This window comes from Dysidea avara, chromosome 4 (genome assembly GCF_963678975.1).
Source record: "Dysidea avara chromosome 4, odDysAvar1.4, whole genome shotgun sequence".
NCBI classification, from domain to species: Eukaryota; Metazoa; Porifera; class Demospongiae; order Dictyoceratida; family Dysideidae; genus Dysidea; species Dysidea avara.
This window is the reverse complement of record NC_089275.1, coordinates 40,919,337-40,946,594: the sequence shown is the minus strand read 5'-3', so window position 1 is coordinate 40,946,594 and position 27,258 is coordinate 40,919,337. Positions and strand designations below refer to the sequence as shown.

The following is a 27,258-nucleotide window of genomic DNA, read 5'->3' as shown; positions in this document are numbered from 1 at the left end:
CGTACAAAGATTGGTTAGCCTGTATGAGATAAACCTATTTGATGGTAAAGTGTATACTAAAGAGTAGCTAGTTTTGTTATAATTTGTAAAAATTGTACATGAGGGAGACCATCATGATTATGATGAATGTGTACAACACCAAAAAAAGAGACAAATATGTGAATCCTTGGACTAACATGCGACCACAGATCTGATTTACACAGTAGTCAGTTGTGGGCATGGCAAGGAAAAAGAAAGTGTAACTACATGCATACATACATACATACAACAAGAAAAGGCCCTATAAGGTAACTACAAAACCTAGTCTGGGTCGATAGTCCATTCTTTACAGTTCCTCCCAAAACAGATCCTCTGCTATGCAGAAATTGATGCTGATGTATTGGAATTGCAACTGTTCTATTAGAGTATTTCGATCTTTGCACAAAAATTCAAAATTTATTTGCCTTGCTCTCTTCACAGTGTACAGTTTAGTTATAGCGTACATTTATACCTGTTGTCTTCTATATGCCCATTGGCTTTCTATACTTCTGAATACAGTGTGAATGCATGATACTAGTTTCTGGTATCAATATAATACTGTAGGTCCAAGGGGCAACAGAAGGGCTTGGGGGGATACAGCCCCCCCCCCCCACATCCGCCCATGGGGTAAGGCATGTAGGGAATAGAATTAGTTAGCTTGGAAATAATGAGAATTCAGGGGCGTACGCAGGAATTTTGAAAAGGGGTTTCCACTACAGCTAAGTGACTTATATTAGAGTGCTTTGTATTACCTGACTGCTCTATTAGAGTATCTTGATCTTTTCACTAAAATCATAACTCAGAACAATGCTGCTACAAGTGTTGCTATCATGTTGCAAAGTATAATTTAACTAAGATAAAAGTTTAATAGATTGAAGATTCTGGAAACCTGAAGTTTCAATTTCTATGTTTCAAGTATAGTGCGTAAATGAGTGGTTGAATGGTGATCAGTTGTACAATACATTAGTGACCTGAATGCTTGAAACAAATACCTAAGTTGGCAGAAACATATGCAATAAAGGAGAAACAGCAAAAAGTTGAAATGTCCAGGAAAATGTCCACTCAACCTTCACATTGCCCTGGCAGTGTGACAGCACATCTAATTTATTTCACACACTGATTTATTTTGTGGTTCTTTCCATTGTAATTCCCAAACATTTTAAATGTGTACAATGAAATGAAACCCATTCCTTGGATATAATGCAAATTATACTGTGACAATAAAAAAGAGATTTGGACATATGTGAGCTTTTGCAGAGACACTGTCACATTATTACCTGCAAGTGAAATAAGAAATTCTTGTGATTTACAAAAATTAATATTTCATTGCTTCTGAAATTTTGCAAAGTATAAACAGATTTTTAAAGGAGTACAGAATTGTGATGCTGTCATATGGTGGTGGCCAGATGCACCTGTGTATAATTTTGTGACAATGTTAGGTACTGGTATAATTTATTCCTTAAAATAACAGAAGCAGTTTGGTGAAGAGAACATAAAAAAAAACACTTAAGTTCTGTGCATTTGCTGAGATACTTTAATTGAACAATAAGTAACAGACAATGAAAACAAGTATGTAATTATAACTTAATGCTAACGACGGAGATTTTAACAGAGCAGTATTACTTCGAGCATGAGATAATGTAAAAAAAAACAAAACATTGATTGATTCTAAGTGCATAGGTGTAGCAATCCAGGGGGGGCTGGAGTCCCCATTGTGATTTTCTGATTGTAAATTGTAAAAATATAGAGGTACTCTAATAGAGCAGTAAATTACTCTAATAATGCACTCACAGTATTCAGAGAAGCAATGTAGCAAGCTATGAAGTTGTAAATAAGGATTTTTGTGTACTCTATTAGTGATACAATATTATATATTTCATGGAGAGCAGCCATTTTTAGCAGACCTTTTATTTATCTATTTTTTTTTTTTTTGCTCTTTAACACTGTGCCCTACCAAACTGAGAGTCTAAAGCCCCTCATCTACAAATATCTTGCTAAGTGAAATAGATAGAATTTGAGTGAAATATTGAGCATAATAGGCCAGGAATGAAAGCATTGATGCAAAAGAGAAACAAGTAGAAAAAATAGTAAATAAGGAGATGTTACCTCATGCATTTCTGTTTACTTGAAGTATAAGTCAGAAAAATAACCTTAGCACATATTTGGAATGGAAATACCTTACCTGTATGGAATTTCTCTTACAAAATTGATCCATTTCTATCTACATTATGCCCATGCACATGATTCTGCTACACACTGCATTTGTTTGTGTTGTGATTACCCCAGCCTTTTGTGGCTGTATAACCAACAAAACCATGTGTATTGGTGCTTGCTTTGGAGTGAGCTTGCTTTACTCTTTCAACTTTTCTTCTTGTATAAATGGTCTGCATGATAGGCATAAAAACATCTGTACCATTTCAGGCTGTAATTTTTCCTAAAAATTATCAAACTTGCAAGTGTTTTATTCCAAATGCAAATAGTGAAATATCCTTATTCAGTAGAAATAAAGTTTACTGCCATCATTCCTTTGCTGAAATGGTCTGCTGCTTCGTGCACATGGAGAAATACAGAAAAAGCTCTATTCTTTGATGAATTTTCCAGTTCATGATAAAAAGATTAAGCTAAGTCTGATCTTCATACACTGTATCTTGTTTCAGTCCTGAGATATGATTGATTAATAACCAACTGTTTGTATGACTGACATGCAATTCTTGGTTGCTGTCACTGTGGCATTGAATGATATTGGATTAAACACTGCAGCTGATAATGTTAGACATAGTATGATATACAACAAAGGTTAGGACATACGTATGCATTTACAGTAGGTCACTAAGTCAGCTTCATAGAACTATGTATATCCTACAAATTTGTATGGTAGTACAAAGTATGTAGTAAAGAAGATTGTGTTCCACCAAATAAATGTTGACAAGTGTAATATTACCTTAGCAGTATTTGTTTGGTAATACACACCATCAAGCCAACGATAAGTCTCTACATTATAATTAAATTGAATTTCTTAATGACTGACTGGCTTATTATCAGACAAGCACACTCAACAATAGCTATAGTACATTCGCGTTGAATTGAATCCTCAAAAACGATTAATAACTTACGATTGCTACATCGCATGGGCCTCCTGTATTGCTCGATATGTAGCGCTTCTCGATCCGCTAAAAATATATTAAAAGTGCTTCATTTGAATGTAAGACACTCCAGTTATCACACTGTAAAGTTTCGCCATACATTTTCAATGGGGAAGCCTCTAAAGCGCGGTCCTTTGATGGTCATGTTGACACATGTTTGTGGTGAAGCCAGACGTCACACACCCGCCCTCAACAAGCATGATTTCACCATCTGTTATGTAAGAGGCTGTAATACACTTTTACAAGAAAAATAAAACAGATTTTGTGTGTGTAAAACAGAGTTGCATAAGTAGAAGAGCTGGGGCCACTGTTGCACTGTATTTAGAAGATAAGTGGCCTGCTTATATTCAGGGAAAAAACTTCTTCAGCCTCAAAAGAGAAAAACCAAATTATAACAGTTCAAAATCTGTTATGCAACATTGGTGTTCCTGCAAGTGAGCCAAACAACATGTATTTTACTTCACATTCACCACAGCTGCCTATCGTCTTCTGTTCCCATGTAGTCAATTTGTCATTTAAATCTTTTTCTCATCACTTCGCCACACATGTACACAGTTTTTCCAGCCAGCATTTTGTTTTTGAAGTTACATTCCCAAAAAACTCTAAAAGTTTCAACAAATGAAATAATACTGTTTGTATGAATTTGGGCTGATAGCACCTGTAGTGACTTCTAAACACTCCTGCACCGATTAAATATACAAGGGATGGTATGTTCAACTTCTGCTAGCACAATAAAGCAATGATATTTTTTATTAAAGTGCACACACTTACACTTCATCTGTATTTTCATGTACTTCACAGAGTTCAATCCCAGCTACCTGATGACTCCTGGGGAACAACATCAAGTTGTAACATCAATGCTGCAAATATCAAACAATCTTACATCAGATGAAGTAAGTCCAGAAGAAGACTTGGACCCGTAGCTGCTAGTGGAAGATTCATTAATACCACCATCCCCATCTTCACTATCACTGCTGATTTGGATGAGGAATTGCTGTAGAAGTTCTTCATTACCCAAGTCTCATCCAAATACACAACTGGTCTTCCTTCAGTTCTGTTGCACCTCGTTCGTCTAAATATTTATGATGCTGATGGACTATGCAGGGCTGCTCATAGCATACTCTGCATATACATGTAATGACATTAAAGCATGCACAAACAGTTTCCATGCTAACCTCTTGTCATTAATCGTCTTGTACTTATCACTCAACACTCTTTAAAGCTATGTCCTACCCCCCAGAGAAAACACCACCATTCTTAAGTTTGGCCTAAGACAGAGTACGTGACAAAGTTCCAGGATTCAAAAATTTAACTTACCAAAATCTTTGAGAGCGATAGATTTCCTTCCTTCCGTACAATGAATGGATCTTGTCTGATAGTATCAGGGTCAAAACTGTCTGCATCAACATGGACTCGTGAACATTTGTACCTGACGATTACAATTGAGCGAGCTTGTGCAAAGTGCATTTTGTACCTTTTTTGTTGGCATAAATAAACCGCCTTTCTTGCGGTGCTCCATTCTAATGGATGTCCTTGAAATTCCTGCGTGGCGTAATGTATGTCAAAACCCAGCAAAGAAGGCATTACATACAATACCGGTGGCCTTCGAGATTCTCTCCGTGATGTTGATAGAAATTTTACATTTCTTTGCTTCTTGCTTACAGTACTCCCATAGTTTCATAAGTAGATACTTCGTTTGGCTGTTTAACTTCTTTCCAAGAGGGTTTCACTCCGCACTTGCTGATGGTGCACTGGACGCCATATTCTCAACAATTAAGTGCACGCCCGTAACATGGGCTTACGAATAAATGCGTCATGAACATTATGTTTATAAGCATTTGATCTTGTATGGCTTCTTAATTAGCAATCCAGGATTCAGCTCAATGCGAACGTACTATAATACTGCGAACTTATGTTTTATGAGTATAGCAACCCATGGTAGCTGGGGCATGCTATTGATTTATAATCTTGATGTAGTTAGTTATGATACAGTACAATACAGTACAATGAACCTTTGTTACTTGTGTCTGCCATTAGCAAGGTGTTATAGCCGTGTTGTACTGTAGTGCTTGCCATGTCTGTGAGTTGTGCAGTGTCCGGTTTACGGAATAGAGAAGTGTCCGCTATTGAGGGGGCATTAATACACACAGGTATTGGAAGTTGTATTTGGGACTTTATTAATTGTCCATTATAAAGAGGCCGTCCGCCATTCAGGGGTGTCCGTTAAGAGGGGTTCCACTGTATTGTATGTTACTAACCATAAAGGTTTAGGCTATTCTGGCCAAAATTATTACCCCACAATCAGCCTTATAATACCATCATAGCATCTTAGCAGTATTGGTAAGGTAAAGTCAAGCCCAAAGGTGTCTTCAGAGCAGCCATAATGCTTCCATAAGTTGCTATGAAATTATAAAATTTAGTATCAGAATTTTCTACTGACTAATTTCCTGCCCATCTGATTCCTTCAGACAACCATCATGCAATAACAACTAAGGCTACAGGTGTGGATTTTCACTGCTAGACATTGCTTCATCCTGACAGTTACCTTTTGGTGCACTGCAGTATGTACGATGCATGCGTCATGGACTTGCATGCATCAATTCATGGTTATGTAATATGGCTTCCCAGTTGTATTAGGTAACCAAAGTTTTGATGAGGTATTGACATTAGAATGTGAATAACATTACTTGTATCAGCAATAGTAGACTGAGAATTTAGTTTTTTTTGAATGAAATTTAGTTATTGTAGCAGTGGCGTAGCTACCATTGAGGCAACTGAGGCAGCTGCCTCAGTAAAAATGCTCAACAACAGGCTGAGCAGGCCTGAGTTTTGGCACCCCAAATTTTCTACTCAAACGTTACTGGACAGCATTGCTGTACCCCAGTAGTTGAAAAGTGGTCCAGCACCATGCAAGGCACCATGTCATCATAGGCTCCAGCCCTGCTTAGTACTATTTTGTGTGGCTTGAATTTGTGAAAGATTGAGATACTCTAATAGAGCAGTCATCGTAATATACTCTAATAGAGCATTCAATACAGATTATAACCACTGTTCTCATTACACTGCTTGATCAATGTTAATTGTCTTCACTTTACTTTTCAAAAGTTCAATAAGTCAACTGCGTGGCATTACATTGAGCTAATTGATCATGCATATCATGCATTAGCAGTTACAATCAAAAAATAACCTGCTCCACATGCCATTTTAAAGTCAAAATTTCCCTTGAGGGAGCATTCCCCCAGACTCCCTAGCTTGACATACTTAGCACATGCAGTTGAGCATCACATGAAAGAGATCATTATCTCTGACTTAAACATCACATCTGATCAGATCAATAAAAAGTAGTACACATGATTATGACCTCCATTGCAGTCCATGGATGGCCTGACCACTCAAAATATCTCCAGAGTAAGTTGTGTTGCAATAATTGGAGCATGGTATACTGTAGCATTAACTATATATATGCTGGAGCATTACATATGACATGTAGAAAAATGCTAAGAGTCTTCTGAAACGGTTTCCTACTTCCAACCAGATAGCCAACCTGCAAATTCTGTACCACCCATACTTGAAAGTATTTGTGAATCAGTTGAGCCAAAAGCTGACCCTCTCAATTTGGTGAATGTATAAACTTTGCCTCGGTAAAAAAAATTTCCTGGCTACGCCACTGTTGTAGTGATTGCAGCACTTCATACTGTTGGTATCTCTTTGCTTTATTCTGTGGTTTTCCGTATTTTTCATGCACTACCACAGACATGCTGTTCCATTAGTCTTGTAAGGCTTTGCTCACTTTTGCTAGAGACAGTGTGTACATTACATTGTTACACTACTTTTGGCACTTTTCCATGTATTACCCTGGTTATGGGTCAGAGTAGAAAACATATCTTATTAGGTGGCTGAATATATATCAAGACACATGATAGTGTGTTGTGCGGCCCAAGAAGCCGGCGCGCCACACCGTGAGTATATTGACAGGAAGAAAGAAAACGTCATTTTCACACATTTGTATCTCGGTGATACCTCATCCGATTGGAACCAAATTTGCTGCAGAGTTGCCCGCCAGCTAGGGGAGTCTACATTCCAAATTTGAAGGAAATCACTCAAGCCATTTCCGAGATACGAGTGGCCAAAGTTTCGTTTTTTTTTTCTTCGTTTTTTTTCTTCGTCTTTTCGCACACTTGCAAAAATTGCTATAACAAGCAAACGCGTACTCCGATCGCCATGAAATTTGGCACACAGAAAGGGAGTCCAACGGCGAATCCTAGCATCAACTTTGGTACAAATCCGATGAATGGTTCAGGAGTTATGACCGATTATTCGCGTAAAACAAGATCGATTTGTTGTCACGCCTACAGGGTAAACCACTTCATGGAATGACTTGAAAATTGCTATGTAGATGGAGTAACCATCGTAGGAGTGCCTTTTGGTGGTTTGAAAGAAATCGAGATAAAGACCATGGAGATATGACACAAAACCCAACCTGTGTCACAATTACGCGATCGATTTTTAGGAATAAAAAAGTATTAGTTTTCACGCCTACTAGGCAAACCGCTTAGAGCAATAAGCTGAAAATCGGTGTATAGCTGGAATAATCTTCATAGAAAGTCCTTGCAGTAGTACAGAAGAATCGGATTACAAACCACTGAGTTATGATTCGAAAGCCAACTCCGTGTAGCAAACGCGAGATCGAGATACTCTAATAGAACAGTCACCCTAATAGAGCATTCGGCTAATTTATTTGCTCCATTATAGAATTTTATTACATCACAAGTTATTCTGTAGGGAGTTCAGCTGCAAACAGTTAATCTTATAGACAGTTCAGCAAGAAGACAGAGTTAAGCAAATATATCACTATAGAGATTCAGAACATTACAAGTCACACTGAAGAAAGTTCAGCTATAAACAAGTCATGCACCCTGTAGAGAATTCAGCTACAATTAAGTCACTCTCTAGAGAATTCAGCTACACAGAATTCAGCTACACACAAGTCACTGTGGAGAGAGTTCAGCTACAAACAAATTACCCTTTAGAGTGATCAGCAATGAACAAATCAACACAAATCTACCTGTAGAGAGATAAGCTAGAAACAAATCACCCTGTAGAGAGTTCAGCTAAAACAAATCAACCTGCAGAGAGATCAGCTACAAACAAATCACCTTATAGAGAGTTCACCTACAAACAAATTACCTTGTAGAGAGATCGGCTACAAACAAACCAACCTGTAGAGCGATCAGCTAGAAACAAATCACCCTGAAGAGAGGTCAGCTACAAAAAATCACCCTGTAGAGATATCAGCTAGAAACAAATCACCCTGAAGAGAGGTCAGTTACAAAAAAATCACCTTGTAGAGAGATCAACTACAAACAAAACACTTTGCAGAGAGCTCAGCTACAAACAAATCAACCTGTAGAGAGATCATCTAGAAACAAATCAACCTGCAGAGTGATCAGCTACAAACAAATCAGCTTGTAGAGAGATCAGTTACACACAAATCAATCTGTAGAGAGATAAGCTAGAAACAAATCACCCTGTAGAGAGTTCAGCTAAAGCAAATCAATCTGCAGCGAGATCAGCTACATACAAATCACCATATAGATAGCTCAGCTACAAACAAATTACCTTGTAGAGAGATCGACTACAAACAAATCACCCTGCAGAGAGATCAGCTACACACAAATCAACTTGTATAGAGATCAGCTACAAACAAATCACCCTGTAGAGAGTTCAGCTAAAACAAATCAACCTGCAGAGAGATCAGCTACAAACAAATCACCTTATAGAGAGTTCAGCTACAAGCAAATTACCCTGTAGAGAGTTCATCTACAAACAAATCAACCTGTAGAGCAATCAGCTAGAAACAAATCACCCTGAAGAGAGGTCAGCTACAAAAAATCACCCTGTAGAGAGATCAGCTAGAAACAAATCACCCTGAGGAGAGGTCAGCTACACAAAAAAATCACCCTGTAGAGAGATAAGCTAGAAACAAATCACCCTGTAGAGAGTTCAGCTACAAGCAAAACACCCTGTAGAGAGTTCAGCAACAAAGAAACCACCATGTAGAGAGTTCAGCTGCAAACGAATCACCTTATAGAGAGTTCAGCTGCAAACAAATTACCTTGTAGAGAGATCGGCTACAAATTAATCAACCTGCAGAGAGATCAGCTACACTCAAATCAACTTGTAGAGAGATTAGTTACAAACAAATCACCCTGTAGAGAGATCAGCTAGAAACTAGACACAATGTAAGGAGTTCAGTTACAAGCAAATCACCCTTTAGTGAGTTCAGCTACAAACAAATCAACCTGCAGTGAGATCACCTACAAAAAAAGCACCTTGTACAGAGTTCAGCTACAAACAAATTACCCTGTAGAGAGATCGGCTAAAAACAAATCAACCTGTAGAAAGATCAGCTACACACAAATCACCCTGTAGAGAGATCAGCTAGAAACTAGACACAATGTAAGGAGTTCAGCTACAAGTAAATCACCCTGTAGAGAGTTCAGCTAAAACAAATCAACCTGCAGAGAGATCAGCTACAAATAAATCACCTTATAGACAGTTCAGTTACAAACAAATTACCTTGTAGAGAGATTGGCTACAAATTAATCAACCTGCAGAGAGATCAGCTACACACAAATCAACTTGTAGAGAGATCAACTACAAACAAATCACCCTGTAGAGAGATCAGCTAGAAACTAGACACAATGCAAGGAGTTCAGCTACAAGCAAAATCACCCTTTAGTGAGTTCAGCTGCAAACAAATCAACCTGCAGTGAGATCACCCACAAAAACGCACTTGTACAGAGTTCAGTTACAAACAAATTACCCTGTAGAGAGATCAGGTAGAAGAATTCACCTTGTAGAGAGTTCAGCAACAAAGAAACCACCATGTAGAGAGTTCAGCTGCAAACAAATCACCCAGTAGAAAGATCAGCTAGAAGAAGTTACCTTGTAGAGAGTTCAGTTACAAAGAAACCATCATATAGAGAGTTCAGCTACAAAGAAATTACCCCATAGAGAGTTCAGCTAGAAGAAGTCACCTTGTAAAGAGTTCAGCTACAAAGAAACCATCATGTACAGAGTTCAGCTACAAAGAAACCACCATGTAGAGTGTTTAGCTGCAAAAAATCACCTGTAGAGAGTTCAGCTAGAAACAAATCATCCTGTAGAGAGATCAGCTAGAAGAGGTCACCTTGTAGAGAGTTCAGCTACAAAGAAACCACCACATAAAGAGTTCAGCTGTAAATAAATCACTTGTAGAGAGTTCAGCTACAAGTAAATCCCCCTGTAGAGGGATCAGCTAGAAGAAGTCACCTCGTAGAGAGTTCAGCTACAAAGAAACCATCATGCAGAGAGTTCAGTTACAAACAAATCACCCTGTAGAGAGATCAGCTAGAAGAAGTTACCTTGTAGATAGTTCAGCTACAACAATTCACCCTGTAGAAAGATCAGCTAGAAGAAGTCACCTTGTAGAGTGTTCAGTTACAAAGAAACCATTATGTAGAGAGTTCAGCTGCAAACAAGTCACTCTGTAGAGAGTTCAGCTACAAAGAAACCACCATGTAGAGAGTTCAGCCTCAAACAAACCACCTTGTAGAGAATTCAACTACAACAAATCACCCTGTAGAGAAGAAATTACCTTGTAGAGAGTTCAGCTACAACGAAACCATCATGTAGGGAGTTCAGCTACAAAGAAAGCACCATGTAGAGAGTTTAGCTGCAAACAAATCACCTGTAGAGAGTTCAGCTAGAAACAAATCACCCCGTAGAGAGATCAGCTGGACGAAGTCACCTTGTAGAGAGTTCAGCTACAAAGGAACCATCATGTAGAGAGTTCAGCTGCAAACAAATCACCCTGTAGAGAGTTCAGCTAAAAACAAATCACCCCATAGAGAGATCAGCTGGACGAAGTCACCTTGTAGAGAGTTCAGCTACAAAGGAACCATCATGTAGAGAGTTTAGCTGCAAACAAATCACCTGTAGAGAGTTCAGCTAGAAACAAATCACCCCGTAGAGAGATCAGCTGGACGAAGTCACCTTGTAGAGAGTTCAGCTACAAAGGAACCATCATGTAGAGAGTTCAGCTGCAAACAAATCACCCTGTAGAGAGTTCAGCTACAAAAAAAAATCACCCTGTAGAGAGTTCAGCTAGACGAAGTCACCTTGTAGAGAGTTCAGCTACAAAGAAACCATCATGTAGAGAGTTCAGCTACAAACAAACCACCTTGTAGAGAGTTTAGCTGAAGACAAATCACCTGTAGAGAGTTCAGCTAGAAACAAATCACCCTGTAGAGAGACCAGCTAGAAGAGGTCACCTTGTAGAGAGTTCAGCTACAAAGAAACCATCCTGTATATAGTTCAGCTACATTTCAAGTCACCCAGTAGAGAGATCAACTGCAAAAAAATATCCTGTGGGGAATAATGGGCATGTAATAAATATATGTATATAATTTGTATAATTACTAATAAAATCAAAAACAATTGAAGCATTAAAAATCTTCTTTAAGTTCTTTTCTTCTTCCTGTGGTAAAGAAAAAAACACATGGGTTAAAAAAGCCCCAAAGCCAGCCATAGGCCGGCTTTGCAGTATACAAATACAAAAAGAAGTGATATCTAATCAAAAACAGCCAAGCTGTAAAAAAAGGTGCGGCCCCCAAAAAGGCCATGGTGAAAAAAGATGTGAAATCCAAGGTGGCGGCCAAGAAATGGCTGTGATGGTAGGTTAATGGTTACATTTTAATAACGACAATTCAGGTGAATTTGGTGGCACAAAATTCACCTGAATTGTCGTTATTAAAATGTAACCATTAACCTACCATCACAGCCATTTCTTGGCCGCCACCTTGGATTTCACATCTTTTTTCACCATGGCCTTTTTGGGGGCCGCACCTTTTTTTACAGCTTGGCTGTTTTTGATTAGATAATATTAGCTATACGATTGTGAAAAGTGTTGATATAAAAAGAATGCAACAAAGTATTGTACAATGATGTGGACATGGTTTTGCATTACAGTAAGTTGTGTGAAGATGTGTTTAGCTTTAGCAAAAACTATTGACTGGTTCTGAAACTTGTTTCTGTTCCAGCTGCCATGAAATAGTTGTGAATTATATCACCAAGTATTCAGTCCTGTGCCATGGGTCAGTTCATTTAGGACACAGCAAGCTATAATTTCAACAAATTTTACGTATTTCCCACACATCACGATCATAATTCTAAAATGTTAAATCCACCTGTAGAATTAAGTTCATACAATCTCATTATTTTCAAAACAATCTATATTACATGTGAGGCTCATACGCATGCATATCACCTAGTCGATACTTGAAATTCTATTAGAGTACAGTAATTATACACCCTTCACACACGCGTGGTGCAACAACACATGTATACTTTAAAAATCTACTTGTGTAAATGCACAGTTGCTATAAGCGTTTATCCCCTTCACCATCACATTTGTAGAGGCTCCAAACTACTGTTTCTAAATTGCTATAACTTACACACCATACCATATAATCCTATAAAACTATATATCAATTTACTTGCTATGGAACAAGGAATTCGATTATGACGTTGTTGTTTACACAAGAGCAACCACAAATCCATTATATAACTTTAAAGTATGAAAATCGATCTTTTCAAAACCAAACGTGAAATTTCACTACTTTACAGGCTAGCATTGTTTATAATAACACAATAAACATCACTAACCAGTTTACAGTTGAAGCAATTATCTGTAAGTCTGGTTTTCCAACATTTGAGCAAGTGCACATGCGCATACAAGCACAAGGTCACTGTTTTGAGGCGTACAAAAGTAGCAACATAGCCACTCCAACCTATATAATCTCTCTCCTTACTGTTTCTCTTTATTAGTATTGCCATTATCATATCAAAGAATCGTCTACAGTGCTTGTTATCAATGTTCCGAAAATATGCGATTGCATCATCCAACCCCGCATTATTATTATTATTATTGTTAATTAGCAAAGCCCACTAGGGGCAACACGCTAATGAGCATTACAATCACATATTATATTATATTACTTACAGTGTTCTTAAATGTTTCAAGATCTATTGTGTCGATGTTAGGAATTTGAAGGGAGTTCCATTGAATAATTGTTCGAGGGAGGAAGGAGTATTTGTACACATCAACTCTTGTTTGCAATTGAGTTAGCTTGAAAGGATGTTGAGCACGGATGGAGGACACTGGAGTTGGTGACGGTAAGCAATGATCAGGTATTGCTAGTAAGTTCCTGACAATCTTGAATAGGAAGGTGAGTCTAGCAATTGTTCTTCTGTTTTGAAGTGTAGGCCATTCAAGACTGGTTAACATGTCTGTGATGCTATCATGGTTTTGGTTAGATCTGTGCCAGAGTTTGTTCAAAACGAAACGAGCAGCGCGGTGTTGAATCATTTCTAGTTTACTAATACTAGTGTGATGATGGGGTCCCAGATGGTTGAGCAGTATTCTAATGATGGTAAGAGCAATTGTTTGTAGATGTGCTCTTTAATTTCTGATGGTGCATTGTGAAGATTTCTTGTTAAGAATCCAAGGAGTCAATTTGCCTTGTTACAGATGTAATTGATGTGAGGAGAGACCGGGAGAGTGCGAGAGACCGGTTATCCCTGTTCTCATTCACTTAAGGGCATGCCCACTACAGGATAAGCGCAGGTGCTACTAAAACGCTCGACTGAAGGTACAGAACATTTAGAATGTGATGCTATGGGTGTTTATAATTGCAAACCGCCATATGGCGGTTGTGGCAGTGAAAGGGTTATGCAAGACTGCAACTTGCATGTACACATGTCTACACAGGTATAGGTGGGCAAGCTGTATAGTTGCAGCAAAGGTGAGCAGTCAAATGACCAATTTGCATTGTTGTAAATGTACTTTGCTAAACCAACAAGCTACATAATCATTATGCTTCTCACTGAGGGGTAATTTACTGGCACAATCATTTCTCTGGAGCCGGATCTTGAGAAGGATACAATCACTGAACTTTTAATTTAACATGCTGCATTCAAATGTTATACAATCTCCACTGTTACTAGAAACTTTGTTAGCAAGCAGTCTGTGCATGGGTATGGTAGTCACATGATATGCTAATTGATTGTTTATATTCAAAACGGGCAAATATTGTACACATGAGAGTTTATCATTGATCATGGTCTATGGCTCCTAAAGGTGGCTTTTATTGGTGGTAGTGTAGCCCATCTCTCTAGTAGTATGAATCTATTGGGGGATAGTAATAGTTACAAACTAACATGATTTAGTCAAAGCATCACTGTAGTCTCCTCAAGTCATCTCCTGATATACCAAGTGGCATACAGTATGGAGACCTGCTGTACAGTTTTTTGATATTGTTGGCACTCTGTATGCTTCTGGCTTCTGGTTTTCTTATGTCTTTCTCAGATAGACAAAAACAGTTCATTTTCAAACTCACTGCCTACAAAGGGTTCCTCCTCCTCTTCAGGGAACACTGGACTTGGTTGCACCCCACACTGCTGCTCACTCTCTCTACTAGTAGAGTATTCTGTTTGTCTGAGGTCCTGATCCCTAGTCACAACCATTAGACACTGTGTACTAGGTACTGGGGGATGGGCTATCACCAGTAATTGGTCTAATTTTGACAAACAACACTGGTACAGGAAGTGTCTTAGACACTGCTGCCTCCACACTCAATGGTAGTCCATCAGCCTTCATCTCCAAGGATACAACACAGTGTCACCATTAGTATATCTGATGGTGACCGCATCCCCTTTGAAGTACTGTCCTCCTTAAACCAGATTCTCTACATGCTGGTAGCTGCTGCTCACCCCTACAGAACATTTTGGCTTTGTCAGATTTGCCAGACAAGTGATTGCAATGTGGTCCTTCTCTCCACAATTGTAGTAATTTCAGAAAATCAGAAGTGTGCCTACACGCACCCTGCAGCCAGCTTTGGAGACAAGCCCAATTAAAATGGCAAACTAGAATTACAATGAAGCCTTATCTATGGAACCAAAATATTGGAATCTACTACATGGTGGCTTAATAATGAGGCCATAAAGTACATTTTAGCTGATATTGGCCTGTGGTCTTGTTAAAGAGGTGACCAGTAATATTTCGTATATGTGACCGGATTTTCGAAAAGGTACCTTTTCCACACATTTGACATACCAGCAAACAAAATGATGTAACACTTGATGCCTTATACTGATTAACTTTCTCTTAGTATCAAAATGTAGCCAGATACTGTAGCTACATTCATTGAAAATTTCAAGCAATTATATGCCATGATCAAAATTTTATGAAGCTTTAAAGTTCAAAAAATGGGTCAAAATTTGTGTGTGAAAAAGGTACCTTTTTGCAAATCCGGTCACATATTAATAAACCTATATGGCACTAGTAGAACTGGGGTTCCAGCATAAAAGTAGAGCAACAGGATAGTAGCTACGTATATTACAACATGGCTATGTGGGAAAATCCCTACATTGGCATGTTACCACCATCTGTTGAAGTAGGGATTTTTAAATCACTTTGGCTGGCTGTGGGCATTTGCCTGGTTTACTGACTTTTTTCATAAAAATGTGTATGTATACCTACCTATCTACCTATGTTTGTTTGTCTGTACGCACCAATGTAAGCAAAAACATTATATGGTAAAAAGCAGCCAGGATGTAAGAAATAAAAGCTAAATTAAGTCTGTATTAAACTTTCACACATACAAACTTTGCTCTGATGTGGTTTCTTCTCGGCAGTCTGAAATACAGGTATGGTGACTATTCATATACTTCATGAATGGTCTTCTCTTTTGGTTTTATAAGACGTTTAAAACAATGTGAAGGCCTCTTAGGCTACCAGAGGCAGTGTATCCTTTGAGTTGAAATGGGGGCGTTACCTGTAATGAGGATGAAGGGCTGCCTAGAGGTTTTTTCTGTACAGTTCACATGAGAGAACATAATAGGTACTATAAACCAGTTGAGAAGATACTTCTGTGCATAATTTGTGATCTAAAGTGTTTTGTTATAGTTACACGCTCTTAGCAGTACATAGCAACATAATTACCGAATTACCAAATAATTCATGAATTACAACAATACACTAAAATTACAGTATAATTATCTAACTAAATCATTAATATCAATAGCACGAATATAAACTAAAGTATATATGGTTGATTAATTGCTTATTTAGTTAGAATGGAATACTATTAGCAGCATGGGTGCCTGGTTTTTAGTAGTAGCATAACATCAATTTGTTCCATATAGCCATGTTGTCCATCATTCATATATTATGTGACCCAGTCTGGGAAAACCAGTCTTATCACCTATATAAAGGTATTGAGAAACGCCAGTTTTAAGTATTTAGTGAAATGCCAATGGTTGAAGATATGTGAACCAAATTTTCACATGTTGTACACCAATTCCTTACCTTCCAGAGCATTCACTGTGCAAGTAGCCAACAACTATGTTTCTCACCATTTTAGATAGTTTTTAAACCGTATCAGGTGAGCTGCAAAAGGGGTGGGATGCGGGGAGCCTGGAAGGTGGGCAAGATGGTGTTCAAAAATTGAAAAGGAAGGTGTAGGGATGACTTACATCAAGTTTTGGGCCATTCAGGTCTCAAAATTGGCTAAAATGAAAGGAAATTTACAGCAGAGGTACTTATTCAACACCACAGAGCTGTACAGCCACATGCAGTTATCCCCAGGTTGACCAGAGCTCCATTAAGGCCCAACACCACACGTATAGATCGCTACTTGGCTTGGGAAAAGCAGCCAGCAAAACCAGACCACTCAAGTCTAACTGATTTTTTTTGTGGAATGAGATAGTTTATTCATGTAGCTTTGTGTCCTGGGTGAAAATTTGAATCTGCTGACATGGGCGATAAGACCGGTTTTCTCAGACTGGGTCATCTCTACGTCATTAAATTTTTTGAATTAATAGATTTTTTAATTGTACTAGGTTGTCAACTTTTTTGTTATAGCATATACACCTGTGGCTGTAACCGCAATTCAATCTCCCTGCTTGTCTCGAATGAATTATGTAATAGAGTACGGGACATGGTTTCCATGTCTAGTATTCTGCGGCAAAACTGCAGCTGATTGCAGCTAGATCACTATGGGGCATGGTCACAGAGTACACTGATCATTAGGTGCAAGGCACATGTTCTGATCATGGTTGGATCAGCTATCATTTTATACTTGACTATAAGTGCAGCTAAGCATGCAGTATCTACTACACCTACAGTGGCTTAAGCACTTAAAATAGTTTTGTGGCCAGCCTTGCAACTGTGGTCAGGCAGGCAGTGAAGCAAGCAGATGAAAATAAAGGTTTTGACGATTCTTTTAAATTCAATATGTGGCCATCTGTGAGTGTTTTCTTGTTGTTGTTGTTGTTGTTGTTGTTGTTTTTTTGTTTTTTTTTAAATGCTGAATTTGAAGTTAGATACACAAAGGCTATTCTTTTAAAGTGATTTTCATTGTGTGTCATGTTTCTACGTATGATGGTTTTGTGCAGCACCCACCACTTTTGGGGCAAACCATACCCTGTTAAAAAAAGATTCTTTATTAAACACCCCTTGAGGTGTTTTATCTACAATTGTTGTCAGGCTCCTCTTAGGGTGTCCCAGTACACCCTTAAAGGAGTTTCGGTAACACTCACCAACGGTGTTCCAATAAACTTTAAGGTGGTATACATAACACCCCTGGATGTTTCAATAAGCTCTTTAGCAGTGTTCAGTAGTCTTACAATTTTATTAGGGTGATATTAAAAGTACAAGCATTGAAAACTGCTATACATAATGTATAAACCTCATTTCATAAGAGTTTACTTTTCTATACACATTTTCTCCAGATTGGAATAACAGTCTCCAGTTGCAACAGCTACTCATCTTTGAGATTAAACACTTAGTGCTGGAATGGAACTAGTGATGGAAGACTCAGCTACCCTCATCTTCAGGATCACGTCCAGTAATAACCAGAAATGGTTCTGACTGACAATTCGAAACTGCACAGAGTCTACATTGACATCACATCACTGCAAATAAAAGAATAAAAATATATAACACATAACAAGCACGCCAATAGGTACATATTTAAAGGAACTATTCTTGGCCGTATACCGCACAATACAAAATTTTGGTGATTTTACCCGAGAAGGAATTTGGTGGATAATATGTTGGTGAATAGTTGTGTCATATTGCATTTTTTGGCGAATCAAAATCATTTTGCCAAATTTGCCAAAATTTTCTCCCACCGTACAGTAGTACTGGACTATTATTGATTTTGGATGCCAAGAAGCACTACTGATATTGACAGCCTGTCTAGAGTTGCGAATTTATATGCTAATATGTAATTAATGCTTCATTGCAGTGAAACTATTAGAGATTTTATATGTCAACCAAATATAACTTTGTGAATGTACACTACAGGTAAACATACCTCAAAATTCTTAAGTAAAACACTATCCTTGCAAACCGTCTTGGATGTAACAGATGACAAATCAGCTTCCAAGTACACAATCACTAACATCTGAGAAAAATAAGACTTGTTACATACATTCAGTAGTCTTAATTGTTACTTACCATCTGGGTGGACAAAAATCATTAGCTACATTCACCAAGAAGTCCCAATAGCTTCTTAAAGTATGGCCTGGTCTTACACTAAACTGTTGACATCAATTTTGTTCTCCACATAAGCCAGTTGATAAAAATGAAGTCCTTTATATTGTCGTCAATTGGAACAGTTGCTTTAAACTTGTTTTGTATCTATATATCAAAAGAAAACATAATTTTCAAACTATAACAAATTATTATGGTACACTTACCCAAGTACTTGACTGCTAAGAGGGGAATTTTGATTAACGACCTCTGACAAAAGTGGACATTCAGTCGCTATTAAAGCCAGGCGTTCAGTAGCATTAAATCCACTTATCTTTGAATTGTATAGTTCCTTTGCCACCCTCTTTTAATAGTCACCCTTCATGGACTGAATAGTGTCATCATACTCAGCCATCAGAAATTTCCAATCCATTGTCGTTGGACTCCATTCTCAAGTTTTTTAGTTGGTTCATTACTGATACTTTGATCAATTTGTTTGCTACACCCTCCTCTGAATTCTTAATCTCTAAAATAAACCAGTATATCAAGGTTTTACACTTAACAACATACTGACACAAGTCCACTGTCCATTGTCATCCAGGACCTAGCTGGGTGCTTTTGAACCAGCTTCTGACACACCGTAAGCCTCTGACTTTGGATGTCCAATGATGCATGTTCTTGGCATCTGAGCTATCTCCTATCTGCCCTGCCAGTTATCAAACCAGTGGAAATGGCCTCTAACATTGTCAGAGAATGTATACAGTTCTACTGAAGATACCAGTCTCATTACGCTGTTCAGAAGTGAACACTTCTAATCGTCACCAGTTCTTTCTTCACAGCTGCTTCTTGACTATAAATAGATCATGTATTATTCACGTCAAGGTTTCCGGGCCGTTACTCACCTTTTCCCACTCTGGGAGCCAAGCACTGACAGCCGCTGCAGCCGGGTACAAGTCATCTTCCACATTCCCACCGTCGATGCTGTTAAATTTTGGTACATTTCTTTACTATATCGAAAGCTGCTCGCACGTTATCGTCTCAACTGTTTCTTTCGGTGGCCATATTACTGATATTGTGCACCTGGCAAGGCACCTGGTCTTGCACCTGGTACACGCTATATAATGCACACTGCCGTTCAAAAGCTGGGCGTTCAATATGGAACACAATTGGATCGTCAAGTCATCACTTATACACTTGTCAATTTCATGCCCCACCCCTGGGGAGGGTGGGGGAATACAGGGGATTTGACAAATCGTGGTGTCAAATTCCCCACTATGGGGCAAAATCGGCTGTCAAATCCCCCACTCCCATAGTAGGGGATTTGACAACACCTCAAGGATGACTAAGCGCATATTTTATGCATGCGACTAGTAATAAACCTGCCCTGTAGGTAATAAAAATTATAGCAAGTACGATAGAAATGCAGCTACCGAAAATCGGTCAGTGAATTGGGCAACTGTCAATTGCCCCAGGGGTGGGGACAAGAAGCAATGTCAAATCCCCACCTGGGGCGTGGGGACGCCTGGGAATGGGGCATGAAATTGACAAGTGCATTATTTCTTGGTATATTTTGGCGTTCTGGAAGGTATGTGTGTATAGCCTTGTATCGACAGTGACATTACAGTGTACCATGCTTATATAATGGATTGTAATCCTATGGCTGCCAAATTAGTATGGCACGCAGAATTATTTACTTTATCGACTGTGCACGCACATTCATGGTTCTCATATCTGTGACCTCTGCCTTTTGCACAGTCTGTAATTTATATTTTAGATGTATGTAATTGTACAGAATTGAATTATTATTAATACGCACTAAAATCAAACATACAGAATGTACAAACACTATTAGTACTTGTAAAAGCAGTTACTGACATGCACAATCTAGCAAGCTACAGTACGTTGATGGATTAAGTGTGGATATAGTATTGCTGATCTGTCCGTCTGCATGCTGAGCTCAGTGCATTGTTTGAGCTTCACTGTGCACTTAACTAAATCAGCAACACTGCATGAGCTTACAATCCTATAGCATCACTATATGGTGTGTAGACACATTCCTACATAAAAGAAATTCATTTCAAATGAATCAAATTTATCAGTATAGAGTGTACAATAACACCTTTTATACACCCCAAAGATGCTTCACTACACCTATTACAATCCAATAACATTATAGGTGTAATATAATACCCCTGGGTGTATATGTACACTTTTAAAGGTGTAGGTGTTCCATAAACACCTTTGTCAGGGTGTAACTGAACACCTCTGTTTTAACATACTAAACAGTACTATGGACTACATTATACTATTTGATTAAAATCAGAATGGCATGCTGTTAAAATGCATTATGCACCCTGATCTAACCCTGATAACCACAGTAAGCTATTTTATGGTGATTATTTGTTTAATCATTGTAACAGACACTGAAGATGAGCCAACTGCTGCCAAGAAATTAGCAGATACAGATGACTCAGAAATGCTATACACTGTTGAGCAATCTATAGTGCAGAGTTTACTATTCTTCTACAGTGAATTTTTAATGAACTAAAGAAAAATGAAATTAAGCCAGTCAAAAATTGTAATAAATGTGGAATGTTGCACTCTAGCTAGTGTGAAAAACATACGTATATGTTGTACATTGGCAGTGAACATACAAATGTATGGATTATCCTACATAGCTACTTATGTTGTAACACATAGCTACCATCATTCATATACGTATCTTGTTCCACTACATTTTATCCCTGCTTCATTTTTAAAATACCAATATTTTTTTATTGCATTAATGTGTTAACTTATTTTGTTATATGTACCTGTAGCATAGCTACGTATTAATACATGTGTCTGTTACTGCTTATTAGGGTATCTTGATCTCTCTGCTTATCTGCAGTGAACCATGCAATAAATTAAGAGGCTTGGTTGCCACGTCTTGTTTTCTATAGCATAACTACAGTTGATTGCAGCTAGATCATTAAGAGGCGTGTTTGAGTGCTCTAAAAGGACAGAGCAGTGCATGTGTTCTAATAGTTTAAGAGCATGGTTGGTAGTGATCATTTTATATATGTGTAGCTACAACTACCTACTGTAGTTATGGTAGTAAAAGATGGCTAGCTACAGTAGATATAGCATGAGAGTATTGTATATTAAGTATCATGAAGGTTTACACTTTCTCACATAAAATACACTGTTAGAACAAGAAATGCTTTTGTAACACCTTAGGTATCACTGCATTGCACATACCATAGGTGTAATACAGTCACTATAATTATGACACCTAAGGTGTTACCATAACACTTTTGTTTTAACAGTGTACTGACCAGAAAGCAGCCTCACAATAGCTTCAACATGCCTTGGCAATAACTACAGAATTGCTTTTTGATAAGTTGCTATGAAAGTGTTTTAAGGAGCATTATTCATTGCCCAGTTTTAACATTAATGCATACCTGGTATTCAGTGGGAAAACAAATGCCAACTGTCCATGTTTTGCATAGTGGGTGAAGGTCTTCTGGGTGCTGACACCTTCACATTGTACAGCTTAGGCCTGCACCGATTATGTCAGTATAATTTGTATAGGTAACCAAGCCATTGAGCATAATGCCAGCATAATAGGCACAAATTTGTGCATTGGTTATCAGAGAAGCAGAAACTTTTTATGCATATTTTGCAAGGTACAGAATAGGGCTGAAACAGATATCCGAATAATAATTTACTATCTGGAAAGTAATTTGATGCCGTTTCTAATAATTTGAAGCAATTTTATGTTAACATTTCCTTGATCCAGTTAAACATTATTACAAACTTAATTTTCATTCAAGTGTTATGTTTATTTCTATTTTATTGTAAAGTACTAGTAAAACAAACATGTTCACAACAAAATATACAATACTTTTATGGCAAGTGATGATGTCACTATTCGTAGGATATCTGGAAAGATTTTGTTCAGAATATCCACATAGTAAAAACTACTATCCATTTCAGCCCTAGTGCAGAATGGGATAGAGTACAAACACAGTAAAAATCAAATCAAGACACACGATAGTGTGTTGGGTGTCCAAAAAAGCTGGCGACCACACCATGAGTATATTAACAGCAAGAAAAAAAAACAGCTTTTTCATGCGTGTATAGCCCCATGACCCCTTCTCCAAAGCACGCCATTTTTGCATTATAGCTGTCCCCCAGGTAGGGTATGCCACACAGCAAATTTGATTAAATTCGCAACAGCCATTTACGAGATATGGTCGTTCAAAATTTCATTTTAATTTCTTCGTTTTTTTTCTTATGCCGTACGGGGGCTTTGATTTCTTTTCGCACACTTTGCAAAAAATTGCTATAAAATGCAAATGTGTAACTCAATTGCCTCAATCTTTGGCACAAATGAAGAGCGTGTAATGGTGGATTCATGTACCAAGTTTGTTGTGAATCTAAGGAATATTCAAGGAGTTATGAGCATTTATTCATGCAAAAAAAGATCAAACTTCTGTCATGGCTACAGGGTAAACTGAGCATAGAAACAACTTGAAAATTGGTGTGTAAATAGGCTGATCATCGTAGCAGTGTCTTTTGATAGTTTGAATAGCAATTGAGTCATAGCAACAAAGTTATAAAGCTAAATCAAGCAAGTGTAAAATCACGGGATCGAGATACTCTAATAGAGTAGTCACCACAGGATAAAAACAGTGTGCAAATAATGTTGAAAAAGATAATTACCAGAGTTCGAACCAGGGATCTCCATACCTAACATCTTCACCCTTAACCACTGAACCACTGCTACCTTCGTTGATCACCTCACTTAATTTCTGCTTTATAAATGAAATTTCTAGTTGAAATCCGCTTATAATCAAACATTTGTATTTTTCATAGATCTACCAATATAAGTACTAATTTGTTCTAGAACATTCTATGTATGTTCTATTAGAATTCCTCAAAAAATGTGCACTCTATTAGAGTATTACAATAACATTATCAAATATTGAGTTAAATCATGCAATGAAATACATTTATAAGTTTGTCTTCAATAATCATCATTGTATCTACATAGAAAAGAAGAAATGTGAGTAAAAACAAACCTCAAAGTCAGCCGTAGGCTGGTTTTGGGGCCTTATAAAGTACAAAAACAAGTGAAATCCACACAAAAACAGCCAAGCTGTGATAGCAAGTAAGATTATATCTACATGAGATCAAGCATGACATGACAATATATAGATCATATAATATGTGATATAGAGGATGAGTTTGGATGAATAACGGGCAACTGAGGAAATCATAGGGCGGGCAGTTAGTTCTTTCATAACTAGGGTAGATGAATGGACATAGCATTTGCAAGTGATGATGGCGAACTGCTAAGACGCATCAAATCGCAGCAATTGATCACTAGCAACCAAAATTACAGACCAAGCTATGTCATGAACATTAATATTGGCATCAATTAACAAAGCATTACAGCTACATAACTAGCATCTAATTTACCCAAATTCCTCCAAGTTTCCCGAGCTTGCCGTACTCCACATATAAAAATTATGGTAGTACACAGACAGTAATATTATTGTAGCTAGTTATAATAACCACACATAGCACAGGTATGCATGAAATGTATGACACATCCCAATGGTATATAGAAAATTATGACAATATCAAATGAGAAAAAGTGAGCCTGTATGTGTACTGATAGCGGTAGGCATCTTACTAAGCAGAGTTTTTGCAGGACCAGCAGGGACTAAGCCTGAGAACCTGTGAGTACCAATAGTGAGGTGGGTTAACTGAAAAATTCATAACAATTGTGCATTTAGTGATAAAAGCACCAAATTTGGCACAGATGTCACGAATTACATTACAAACAATTCTAGATATTGGGCCATTGCAGACCACACCCCTTTTGATGGTTACCGCCCCTTTTCCACACCAAGAAATAATTCAGTATTAAATGACACAACGAACAAGGAAGATAACAGAATAAAATAAATCTTTCTACCATATAGTGTAGGATTGCAATATATACATGTAATTTACCTATTTTGGTGCAGTATATACATTGGGAAACACTCTGTGTGTAGTTTTTTTACCGAGGACACTATGAGCAACAACATATTAGATGTTAAATTTTACCATCAATATATTTATTGTAAATTCATATTTTATGCAATTATGTAAATGTACTCATTAACTTTTATCCATTCATGAAGTGTTAAAGGATTTATACTGAATCTCGGTTCTATTCAATCATAATTGATACCCATTCTGTAGTATCTACTGTACGTACAGTCAGGGTGAACTTTGCAGTTTACATAATAAGTTAATGGACTCTACAGTCAATGGATACTTAGCTAGTGTAGCTACAAAAATCTAACTTGTACAAACTTGGCATAAAATGTTATCTCCATAATATAGTTTACAAAAATCAAACTGTGTACAAACTTGGCATAAAATGCTAACTTCAGATTTCAAGTTTGTGAGCACTCTCCTTCACATGAACACAATGCTGTGCATTCAAGAGCAGCCTTCTTGCACTTACAGTTCTTCACACAACCATTCTTACACTTGCATGATAACAGCTCAGAGTAAACTTGGGAAGCTTCAGGAAGAGTAGTCCAGTATGGTTCATACAAGCCCGCTTCTGTCCTTATCCAGCCCCAATTAGTGGGAGAAGGTAATCAAAGAACTGCTACCAGTTACTGTCCCCATACATAGCCTCCCTGATATGTAGCTCTTCTCACATGCTGTTCTAGAGCAGCTTTGGTTGGTGGGATCTGCTGCACTGCAGTTCTCTTTGCAAAAAGTTTTTTTCTGGCTTTGTCAACATCTACACATTTGCTGTTCCTGTCATACAGCAGGATGACAAACCTCTTAATGTGGAGAACATCTTCTGTTGGTTCACTTGGTGCATGAGATAATGTTAACAGTGCATGTGTGAGCTCTGACAGTGCATTCCAGGTGCTCCATGCTTTCTTTTTACCATGTCCAACAAAGCTAGATACAGTATCACATCCTGTCAGTGCATGAAACATTGGGAGTGCTTGCGCTTTCTCTGGTCCAAGGACATTTGCAATTCCATGGCTGACAAGTATCGAAACTACTTACCAGTTCCAAATGCTAACCAGAGCTCACCTTGTGAACCTAACACTTGGGCTACATAAACAGCTAGTATCACAACATCTGTATCTACTGTCTGAATGAGAATTTTGTGATGACCATTGTGTGCTGCATGGTTTGCACACAACAACATGCAAGTGTCAGCCTCTTCATGACTGCATGGGGAAAGTGAGTCAAGGTCTTGCAGTGGAGGCTTACTTAAAACAAGTTCTCCATCAGTAACAACAAGTTGTTTTTCCTTGACACTAAATGAATCCAATAGAGCATTAGACAGAAATTTGAACAGGTCGGTTTTGTTACTATCCACATGCAAAAAGTCCATCCAATTGCTTGGAAGCAGTGCCTCAGCAACTACATGCCTCCGCATCCCTTTTCCACGTTTTGCTCTGGTAGTACCTTTCAGTGTATCTTTCATGTACTTGTCCCAAACAAGATCAACACGTGATGCATTCTGAAACTTGGAACAAACATATGGAATGAAGATTTGAGAGGCATATTCAGCAAAGTTACTAGCAGAACCAGGCTTCAGCATTTGCACAATTGCAGCTCCATCAAGAACTGTGCAAGTTGTCACTGGAGTCTCTTCAGAATGACCTTCCAACTCCCTTAAGCATGTCAATAAGTCACTTTTGGTCCCTAGATGGAGTTCACCACAGTCAGAAAGTGCTGGAGGATAAGCCTGATTTTCATGGCAGAAGAACTCTTCTAAATTTCGATCTCTAGTCTGACAGCTAATGTAGAGTCGTGAAAAAAGCCCAACATCAGATTTCAACGAAACCATCTGTTGTCCTACAAGAACAATATTTCGATCCACTCCTTCACCATCAAAAGTGAGATGCTGCAGTAAAGAGATACCTGTGCCATGAAATGATTCCTTTGATGTTGTTGAGCTTGGATTGTGGTCTATATTATCTACAGCTGCAGTGGTGAAAACACTGCCATGCAATTTGGGAGGACAAACAACCTGCTCTCTGTGGAATTGTTTACAAACACTTGATCTCATTGTTGCAAAGAAGCTAAGGACACGATCATAGGAGATGCTCATACCTAGGTGGTAAAGCCTGTCTACTAATTTTTTCTTGCATGTGTGAGCATGTAACATCAATCCAATGTATGTTGGAAGCGGTGTCTCCTAGCTGTGCAGTACTGTGTCTCACAGTTACAGATTGAGAGATGCCCCCTGCATTCGTCTATGTTTAATGCTGTTGAATTTTAACAGCTGAGCAATAGATAATGCCGCAGGATTTGTGTCTTCACTTTGGTCTTTGATATTGGGACCTTTTAGTATCATGTTTACTAAGGCTAGCAGTAAGGGGGGAACAGACTCGTTTTGACAACCAACTGGAAACCCCAAAAAAAAGTTTAGCTTTCCCAAACATTTGGTTACGAACAATGTTAGCTGCACATGCAAGGTGGATAGCATCACTGTAA

General features: G+C 38.1%; 2 protein-coding genes and 2 long non-coding RNA genes across 4 annotated transcripts in view; 3 read left to right on the top strand and 1 right to left on the bottom strand.

Moving 5' to 3' along the window:
• The window catches only part of LOC136252736 (uncharacterized), a 28,238-nt gene extending 6,949 nt beyond the window's left edge, over positions 1-21,289 (top strand). Inside the window, exon 4 of the mRNA XM_066045304.1 lies at positions 21,162-21,289. Within this exon, the coding sequence (XP_065901376.1) occupies positions 21,162-21,289 (128 nt within the window). The remainder of the gene's footprint in view (positions 1-21,161) is intronic.
• The window catches only part of LOC136252145 (ubiquitin-like modifier-activating enzyme 1), a 571,137-nt gene that overhangs the window by 310,210 nt on the left and 233,669 nt on the right, over positions 1-27,258 (top strand). The window lies entirely within an intron of this gene.
• On the top strand, positions 13,216-18,605 carry LOC136252162 (uncharacterized). Its single transcript, XR_010699377.1, has 3 exons — positions 13,216-13,636; positions 13,735-13,855; positions 17,997-18,605. It is a non-coding gene; the product is annotated as an uncharacterized lncRNA (long non-coding RNA).
• LOC136252159 (uncharacterized) lies at positions 18,578-19,060 on the bottom strand. Its single transcript, XR_010699375.1, has 3 exons — positions 18,969-19,060; positions 18,727-18,909; positions 18,578-18,673 (listed from the first exon to the last, which is right to left on the bottom strand). It is a non-coding gene; the product is annotated as an uncharacterized lncRNA (long non-coding RNA).